The sequence below is a fragment of the Lagenorhynchus albirostris genome, chromosome 1, assembly GCF_949774975.1.
Source record: "Lagenorhynchus albirostris chromosome 1, mLagAlb1.1, whole genome shotgun sequence".
In the NCBI taxonomy this organism is placed as follows: Eukaryota; Metazoa; Chordata; class Mammalia; order Artiodactyla; family Delphinidae; genus Lagenorhynchus; species Lagenorhynchus albirostris.
Window position 1 is genome coordinate 187,432,573 of NC_083095.1, and position 9,882 is coordinate 187,442,454.

The 9,882-nt window shown below is 47.2% G+C and overlaps 1 protein-coding gene across 1 annotated transcript; it reads left to right on the forward strand.

The window, feature by feature from the left end:
* The first annotated feature begins 532 nt into the window (after nucleotides 1–532).
* Nucleotides 533–8,219, forward strand: VIM (vimentin). Its single transcript, XM_060162650.1, has 9 exons — nucleotides 533–1,254; nucleotides 1,891–1,951; nucleotides 4,345–4,440; nucleotides 4,529–4,690; nucleotides 5,205–5,330; nucleotides 5,697–5,917; nucleotides 6,375–6,418; nucleotides 6,955–7,040; nucleotides 7,858–8,219. The coding sequence occupies exons 1-9, from the start codon at nucleotides 692–694 to the stop codon at nucleotides 7,897–7,899; spliced, it is 1,401 nt and encodes a 466-aa protein (XP_060018633.1). The 5' UTR covers nucleotides 533–691; the 3' UTR covers nucleotides 7,900–8,219.
* The last annotated feature ends 1,663 nt before the right edge of the window (nucleotides 8,220–9,882 follow it).

Sequence of the window (9,882 nt, forward strand, 5' to 3'; positions counted from 1 at the left end):
CAGGCGGTGCGCAAGGCTGCGCGGGGGGCTCGAGCCCTGCGTCCCGGGCTGTGCGCGCTCCCACCTCGCGCTCCAATCCCAGACCCTCTTTGTTTCTTTGTCCACGCCTTCCGATCTGCTGGAACCCGCATTCCCCCTCTTCCCGCGGGTCTCCCCACCCACCCGCTCCCTGCGGACCGCAGCCCCGTTGCTGCGCGCCCCTCCCGCGCCGCTCTGGCTCGGTGCCCGGGACCCCTCCGGTCCAGTCCCCGGCGGGTCCCCCCACCACTGAGCGACCCCGCCTTTTTCAGCACCCAGAGGTGAGCAGAGCCCGGGCCACCATCAGGAAAGCCCCCGAAATCCCCAGCCCAGCCATGAAGTAACCGAGACTGTACCCAGTCCCCAGGGCGGAGGACGGGGGAGGAGCAAGGCTCCAGGGCGCCCCCGCCCCAACCCCCCGCCCAGCCTTCCCCATTGGTTGGCGCACTCTGCCTCCGGGATGGCAGTGGGAGGGGACCCTGCTTCCTAACCGGCTTATAAAATCTGCGCCCTCGGCGGGGTCCCGTCCTCTGCCACTCTCGCTCCGGGCTCTCCGCTCCAGAGACTCAGCAGCGCTCCCTTTGCCCACACCCACCGCGCCCTCGCGCGCCTCTCCTCCCGGAGCTAGCCCGCGCCACCGCAGCCGCCCAGCCCACCGCCGCCCTCTGCAGTCATGTCCAGCAGGTCCGTGTCCTCGTCCTCCTACCGCAGGATGTTCGGCGGCCCTGGCACCGCGAGCCGGCCGAGCTCCAGCCGGAGCTACGTGACCACGGCCACCCGCACCTACAGCCTGGGCAGCGCGCTGCGCCCCGGCACCAGCCGCAGCCTCTACGCCTCGTCCCCGGGCGGCGTGTACGCCACGCGCTCCGCGGCCATGCGCCTGCGGAGCAGCGTGCCCGGCGTGCGCCTGCTGCAGGACTCGGTGGACTTCTCGCTGGCCGACGCCATCAACACCGAGTTCAAGAACACCCGCACCAACGAGAAGGTGGAGCTGCAGGAGCTGAACGACCGCTTCGCCAACTACATCGACAAGGTGCGCTTCCTGGAGCAGCAGAACAAGATCCTGCTGGCCGAGCTCGAGCAGCTCAAGGGCCAGGGCAAGTCGCGCCTGGGGGACCTCTACGAGGAGGAGATGCGAGAGCTGCGCCGGCAGGTGGACCAACTCACCAACGACAAAGCCCGCGTCGAGGTGGAGCGCGACAACCTGTCCGAGGACATCATGCGTCTCCGGGAGAAGTAAGGAGGCGCCCACGCGGGGCCGCGGGAGGGAAGGAGAGGGGAAGCGGAGCCGCCACGCCCTTGGGGATGTGGCCCGGGCGGCGGCTGCCCGGGGGACAGCGGGGGAGCAGGGCTGTGACTGCTGCGGCGCGGCCCCGCCCTGAACCCAGATCTTGCAAGTTAGCGTTTCCTCTCTAGCCCCACTCATTTGCCCAAGAACGCCTGTCTCAGAAAGTTTCAGATTTCTTAAAACTACCGCTCTGTCTGTCCTCGAAGCCCCTTGCAAACGATGCGTGCGACTTCCCCAAACTTTGAGAAAGTTTCCTGCCCGCCCTTCCCACCCCTCCCACGGCGGGCTGCCAGCCACGGGGCCGTGCAGGGAGCGAGACAAAGGGACTGCAGAGTCTCCTCCGGGGTGGGGTGGTGGCGGTCGTCTCGCAGGTCATGGTGGCAACCGTGATTGCCTTTCCACGCGGCGGCCAAGGCCCCGCTCAAACTAGCCGAGGGCAGCAGCCCCAAAAGCCGCGGTCGCTGGCTGCCCGCGGAGGTGGCGCAGCAGCGCTGGTCTGGCGGCCACGGCGGGGTGTTTGGGTGTGGTCGCCCCGCCCCTGGCGGTTTCCCCGTGCCCCTGTGGTTAACGCGCGCCTGTTTCAGGTTGCAGGAGGAGATGCTTCAGAGGGAGGAAGCCGAGAGCACCCTGCAGTCTTTCAGACAGGTTTGTAGATTCTGTTCCCACTCGCAGCCACCGGACGCCACCCACCCACGCGCCCCACGAGCAGTTCTAAAAGTTGCTTTAACCCAAGTATAAATCGTGCCAAACTTCACGTCTGCGCTCCAAGCCCCCTAGTGGCAGAAAGACCGCAGTTCGGGCTGCTCCGGACAAAAACCCTTGAATAATCAAACCGTTCTCTAGGACATAAAGGGAAGTCTTTAACTTTTTACTTTGTTTCAAGATTTTTTTCCCAAACAAATCATTTTTTCCGTTTCATTTTTGCAACACGTTGATATTCTGATCTCGAACAGTTACAGTTTGATTTAGATGGCGGTTTGCCAAAGTCAAGTTGGCTTCCTTTTACAAGGCCCCCAAAAGCGCAGTTCTGCCCTGTAGTTTCAAATGTAAAATGTATTGGAGGATAAGAAACTTAGTTTAACTGGACTTAAGCCAGCAAGTTTCTTTTCTTCGCTTCGCTGCAAGTTCTACTGTGGCCCTAAGCTTAGATAGCAGTATCCCTATGCACAACTATTGGCTGAAAGGTATTAATGGTTTCTACAGGCTTCGCTGTGGAATGTAGATACAGACATCCTGGCAAGTGGGGCCGTTCTGGCTGGAAAGAATAGGAGTCTTTGTGTTCCCAGAGACGCTTTGCAACAGGCTGCATTCTTACTGACTATGTAATGATGCAAGCACCGTTCTAATTGGACACAAGTATTTGCTAACATCCGTTATCTAATATCTGGCCCAGACTCCAAGTATGCGATGTGAAGACTTCTTAAAGCTACAGTCATACCTCACATGTGGAAAGGCCTTTCTTCTTTGAACCTTTGTATTCCTTAGCATGTCCTCTCCATAAAGCATAAACCTGAAAATGAAGAATGGGGTTTTAAGTAAAAGGTTTTCTTGCTCCAAAGATAGATGGCCTTAAATGATTTTTAACTTAAAATTGGAATCCCAAAGCAGGAAGAGTCGCCAGCATAGTTGCATTCTCCTGAACACTTACTGGGACGGCTATAAAAGCTCCTTCACACGAACAGTCTAGAATAACATTTTGAGGCAGAAATACATTTACCAAATTAAACACAGCAATGAGTAGTTTATTTTAGTCGTGGGGCATTTCTGATCATCATGTCTGTAGTGTTTTCTACCCCCAGTAGCAACCTCATGTAAAACAATATTAGTATAAATTGTCCCTATTTAGGGATGAGGTAAGACCCCTCACATTCTCTTCGAAGAAGTAGAATGTGACCCACTGAACTTTTCTATAGAGTAAATCATCCTGTATATCTTTTGTAGGGTTTAACAGCAAGCAAAAATGAAATTTTTTCTCCAAGGCTGATCTTTTTTTATCACTTACTCCTCACTCATTTTTCCATGAAGGTGATAGAAGCATGTCAATATTTTAAGACTGTAAAGCTATAAACTGTACTCCAAATATAACTGCTTACAAGATAAGAGGTATAAAAATCCTCATGACATTCCCTTCAGAGGAAATTAAATCTTTGGGCTGTAGCAGTTTACAGATTGTGGAAACAGAGAAGGAGACCAGAGCAGCAAAAATTTTACATACAGTTAACACCGTATGCATTTTGATCAGTCATTCTGAAACAAGCTGAGGAACCAAACTGACACAGAGCTAAGTGAAAGAGATGTGGCCACACCCTTGTGGGATGAGATAGGGGAGTTCCAGGAGAAAAATCTACCAGAGGAAGCAAAGCAAATACAGTTCGGGGTTACACTTCTTGTTCCTTATTTGCCTGAACTGCGTTTGTGCCCGAGCACATCCTGAATTGGAGTATAAATCTAGCCTTGTAGCTTGAGTACCAGATGACTTGCTTGGGATCCCGAGGATAAATTTCAAAAGGTTTGAGTAGAGGCGGGGATAAAAGAGCTTATGTACTATCTGCTGACACTTCTGGAGCACTAATTTCTGTTCTGCACGTTCTCACGTACACGCGAAGTTGTGAAACCTGACGGACTCCCATCATCCTACTGTTCCATGATGTGAACCCCCCAAATGCTGTGGCATTGATTTCCTAGATTTAAAAAAGTAATAGAAACTTCACTGATGTAACGTGGATTCAATAATAATGGATTGACCGCAGCCTACCATGTTGGCATACACTTACTTATTTATTTTAAAATTGTCTACTGGTCACCTTGAGTACAACTCAGCAGACCGCAATTCAAATTTGTTACTGAAGGAAAAAAAAACAGTATGCTGTAGCATGGGGGTGATTTACAAACTTCTTCGAAGGGTATAAAATTCGTCAGTGCCCTTCTTTATAATAAAGAGACATAAGTTCATAGAGTTCATTTGAAATGAATACATGGGATAGGCCACAGACGTTAGCATCCTCCTTCATGCCCTGTCTTTTCTCTTTTGGAAACAGGATGTTGACAATGCTTCTTTGGCACGTCTGGACCTGGAGCGTAAAGTGGAATCCTTGCAAGAAGAGATTGCCTTTTTGAAGAAACTACACGATGAGGTAAGAGGAATCACAGTGTGTGAACCACTGTGGGTGAAGCTGCCCCCCGTACTTGGCACGGCTGACCTTCTCCCTTTTCTTTCCTCAGGAAATCCAGGAGCTGCAGGCCCAGATTCAAGAACAGCACGTCCAGATCGATATGGATGTTTCCAAGCCCGACCTCACGGCTGCCCTGCGTGACGTCCGCCAGCAGTACGAGAGCGTGGCCGCCAAGAACCTCCAGGAGGCTGAGGAGTGGTACAAGTCCAAGGTGCGAAACGAGCAAGTGTGGCTGGATCGGAAGAAAAGCATTCTTTTCTGAAAACGCTGTACCTGTCTGTGATTCCTAAGTACTGCCACGTTTAGCTGGCTTTTCCTCCTGCGCGAGTTTTATCTCTTGCTGCCTCCTCCCCGCAACTCACGCCCCCTCCGTTAGGATAGCAGACGCCCTTGCCACTGCCCCACTGTCACCGTACTTCCAGGTCACCCTCTTGCCCTTGACCTCCACCCTTTGAAAACGAGGGAAACAGAGGGAATTTCTACTTGGAAATCTCAACATTGGCCTTCCACCTCATTTCCTTTGGTTTTCAAAACAAATTAGGCGTATCCTGGAACATGTTGCAATTTGAGCTTTGAGTGTAAAAGTTGGTTGGTATCATGCCTTGTTTACGTATTTGTCTGTCTGCCGTCTTTAAGCCGTCTCCATTATCCGGGCCAGGTAGAACCTCAGGGGACTTGTGGACGAGGCACGTGGGTGACCCAGGTTTCTGCTTCCTCCCTGACAGTTCGCTGACCTCTCCGAGGCTGCTAACCGCAACAACGATGCCCTGCGCCAGGCCAAGCAGGAGTCGAACGAGTACCGTCGGCAGGTGCAGTCCCTCACCTGCGAGGTGGATGCCCTCAAAGGCACCGTGAGTATCACAGCGCAAGAGAGGGCCAATCGCCAGCTTGGACCCATTTCAGGTGGCCAAGCTCAGGGTGCTATCGGAAGAAAACTTTGCTCAAAGGGAGAAAAGTTTACATTTTAGTCCAAAGACTAAAATGAGTTGTCAAGACATTTTCAAAAAGAACTTGGAGATCCCAAGGTTTTAGTTTACCTATATTATTGCTTCCACTAGGAAGGGGACTCGGTACTCGTATTTTCCACTGAAAATGGGAGCGTTCCCCATTTGCTGCTAGGGAAAGGGATTGCAAATGGTCTGGAAATGGTTGGGGGGATAGCTCTGTTTGTTCGTTTGTTTCTGGGAAATAAACAGCCTTTCTCATCTCTCCTGCAGAACGAGTCTCTGGAACGCCAGATGCGTGAAATGGAAGAGAACTTTTCCGTGGAAGCTGCTAACTACCAAGACACTATTGGCCGCCTGCAGGACGAGATTCAGAACATGAAGGAAGAGATGGCTCGTCACCTGCGTGAATACCAAGATCTGCTGAATGTTAAGATGGCTCTCGACATCGAGATTGCCACCTACAGGAAGCTGCTGGAAGGAGAGGAGAGCAGGTGGGGAACGGGGGGCTCGTGGGAGTGAATGCCAAGCTGCCCTGTGTTGAGGTATTATGCCCCTTGCTTTCCATGCATCATCTCATTTCATCTTCAGAGCCTTGCTTCAAGGTAGCTATTTACCACTTTTTACAGATGAGGAACCTTTCGTTCAGATCTGGAGATCTGAGTTCTTTTGTCCTAGTCAGTTAATCAATATCTGAGCTGGGATTTCAACCTACGATTGATTCTGTGAAAACCGAGAGTCACTCTGTCACACCTCCAGCCCCTTGGAGAAAATGCTTGGAGTAAAATATTTAAATGTACTAATGAGACCGATCATAGGTAGATGCTTCTGAAGCAAATCCCTCACCTGTGGATTGTAAATCTTCTTATTTGATGAAAATACGAAGTGTATAAATGTATTCCTTGTTGTTTTCCGAAAAGGTTACTGTTTTTCTTCATAAACTCTTTCTAGGATTGCTCTGCCTCTTCCAAACTTTTCTTCCCTGAACCTGAGGGGTAAGCATTTGATTCTCCTTTATGAAATATTTTATTTTTTCGGCTGCACTGCGCGGCATGTGGGATCTTAGTTCCCCCACCAGGGATCAGACCCGGGCCCCCTGCAGTGGAAGTACGGAGTCCTAACCACTGGACCGCCAGGGAAGTCCCTATGAAAAATGTTAGCAGCTTGTAACCATTCTGTTTATAAAGCACTCATTTTTAAAATGATACTTGAAAAATGCCATACAAGAGAAAATTCTCTAAGATAGGCATAATTTTCAAACAAGTACTGTCTTATATTTTCTATGTCCAGTTAAAGTGAAATTCCATTTTTTTTCCCTCCTGTGGGAGTATACACTGAAGTAGTCCGTCTCATCCTGATGCTAGTGTTGTTAGCCTCTGGGTTTTAAAACAGGTGATAGTCTTTAGAATTATTTTGGGAATAGTGCTTTAAACAATCATGAACAAAAAATCATAATTCTTTGGACAAAATCATCTCTTGCCTTTTAAAAAGTTTCATTTTTACTCATTTTGGACCTGTTTTCTTTATTCAGAAACCAATCTGGATTCACTCCCTCTGGTTGACACCCATTCAAAAAGGACACTTCTGATTAAGACGGTTGAAACCAGAGATGGACAGGTTGGTATCTTTAAATCAAAATGGGAGTAATTTCAGACAGGCATTGATACACTTTTAGATCACTAAGTCTATCTCAGATACAGCTAGCTAATTTGGGAGGTTTCAGTTTCACTCGTGCCTCCTAAAAAGAGAATAGGTCGACCTCTTCCAGCACTACACACAGCCATCTAATTATTTGGCTCCTAGATGGAAAGGTGGGACAGTAGTCTGCCTTTGTCTAAAATTAGTGATTTCCTTTGGTGCTTGATTTGAAACAGGAGTACCGCTTCCGTAAGTTACTTCCTAAACTAGTTTCATTAGACTGCCTCAATAGCAGGAATGTTTTGATCCTGGACATAATGGCCTTCCCTGGACACTGCTAGACCCTGTCATGATGTAATACAAGGACATGCCATACGATCGAGTAGTTTCTCATTACCTCTCTATGCCAGGAAAGAAATGGTCAAAATGTATCGTAATCTTCCCTTGCACATAAAATGTACTTGCTGTACATTTTAATATGTGTTAATTGCTTTTAAACTTTGCTGCCTATGATTATTACAGCATTCTTCTTCATAAACACAGTATTTTTCAAGTTTATTTTTTTAAGTCATAACATTCTATCAGATACATATTTTGCCTACAGGTGAAGCACGTCTTACCTATGTATCTGTCCCTGCTCGCTGTGACCCTTGGTCACGCAGAACCAACGTGATCTTCCAACTTTCACAATAAATGATATGCCTTTGCTAGGATTTTTCTTTGACAGGCTTTATGGGGTAATTTAACCATTGGTGTGTAGTATTATATTTGATTTGAGTTCTGTTTTTCTCAACAGGTCATCAACGAAACTTCCCAGCATCACGATGACCTGGAATAAAAACTGCACGTACTCCATGCGGCAAAATACTACCAGTGAGAATAAAAAAGAAATCCGTATCTTAAAGAAACAGCTTTCAAGTGCCTTTCTGCAGTTTTTTCAGGAGTGCAAGATAGATTTGAAATAGGAATAAGCTCTAGTTCTTGAGAACCAACACTCGTAAAAGATTTAGAAAAAAGTTTACAACATAATCTAGTTTACCGAAGACGCCTTGTGCTAGAATACTTTTTAAGAAGTATTTTTGAATACCATTAAAACTGCTTTTTTCCATCACGTATCTGACCAACTTGTTTCTGCTTCAATAAATCTTTGGAAAACTCTTTTGGGTGTCTTGCTTATTTGATATCTAAACAATTCTCTAAATTTTATGACAATATATGTTTGGGTTAAATATTTTTTGGTCTTATTGGTCAAGTTCCCACAAAATCAAGGTTAGGTTAACTTGAGAAATTCAACTTTATGCTTGAAGCGTAGCTCTTAATTTGGTCATTTTAGATAGACCTCGCTTCTTTTCAATCAAGTTATTTTTAAAATTCATAAATAGATGTTATATAATTTGTAGACAAAATGGTGATAGGTCTTTTCATAAAATGAATCCAGCTGGGTCCATGTCCATGTGTGATTTCAGTTCTAACAAATAGACCTCCTAAAATTAAAAAAACTGACTAAAATGAAAACTGCATTTTGGTATGTGCAGCAGATACGTGGCACAAACTCCACTACGGGGGTTAAGGTGTAGGGCAACATCCAGGATATAACGGCTGCATCTTCCATTAGCAAGATGCAGAGAAATGGGACAAGTTCATTTAGTTCCAACATGGGAAACTACCCTGCTTTTCTGTGTGTATATCTATACCTATATGTGATATCTAAATCTATATATCCACCTACAGATATTTTTAAAGAATTGTGCTTTGGGGGAGTGATGTTAGACACAAAATAAAGGAAAATCCTTACCTGTTCATTGGGAGGTGAAATTAACACGTGAGTCATGTGGTAAAATGATGCTTGTCTCTGATCAGCTTTTAAAACCTGGAGCAATGAGAATGAAGTGCTGTGGTCATGAAAACCTTCCTACAGGTCACACAATGTGAGCAGAGTTTAGGAAGAGAGAGAAAGTCAAATAAATGAAAGAGGGAGGGTATGGCCTGGAAGCAATAGAGTTGTAATGGCCCAATGTATGTTCTGGAGGGAAATTTCCTTTGAGTAAGAAGTTCCTAGACTTGAGTCCCAATTTCCTGTATTACTAGGATTCCCTCTCCTCCAGGAATGATGTGGTAGGCATTCCTTGTTTTTTGTGTTTTTTTTGCGGGGGGGGAGCCACGCAGCACCCGGGATCTTAGTTCCCCGACCAGGGATCGAACCTGAGCCCCCTGCAGTGGAAGCATGGAGTCTTAACCACTGGACCGCCAGGGAAGTCCCTCCTTGTAATTTCTAAGTGTTTGCATCTACCTCTCGGTAGAGTTGCTCAGGGGAAAGTAAGATGGTTTACACTTCGTTTAACTAAATGCCAGACACTGTGCTAAGTAATATTAGTTGTGATTTGCATCATTTTTGATACTGTGGGTACCACATGAGTAAAGAAAGAACTGGCCCAGGGAAGTGACCCCTAGTCAGGTGATTTACATCCCAGTTTGCGTAGGATGGTATTGGTTTATGCTTACTTGTTAATAATGCCCCTTTCAGACTCACAAGTGTACGAATTTGAACAACAGCTTCTATCTGGTCATCCTACCCTTAGCATAATCTTTTTTTTTTTAATTAATTGGAGTCTAGTTGCTTTACAATGTTGTGTTAGTTTCTGCTGCACAGCAAAGTGAATCAGCTCTATGTATACATATATCCCCTTTTTTGGATTTCCTTCCCATTTAGTTCACCACAGAGCACTGAGTACCTACCCTTAGCATAATCTTATAGGAAAGGACATTCCTGCTGAGACTCCTTGAGTGGTCCTGCACCCCACCCTCACTCCACCCCCATATC

Excerpts from the sequence above, each read along its gene's own strand:
- VIM (XM_060162650.1), top strand. The coding sequence starts at position 692 with ATGTCCAGCAGGTCCGTGTCCTCGTCCTCCTACCGCAGGATGTTCGGC. Across the intron at positions 1,255-1,890 it reads ATCATGCGTCTCCGGGAGAA|GTTGCAGGAGGAGATGCTTC; the intron begins GTAAGGAGGCGC and ends CGCCTGTTTCAG. Across the intron at positions 5,918-6,374 it reads CTGGAAGGAGAGGAGAGCAG|GATTGCTCTGCCTCTTCCAA; the intron begins GTGGGGAACGGG and ends AACTCTTTCTAG.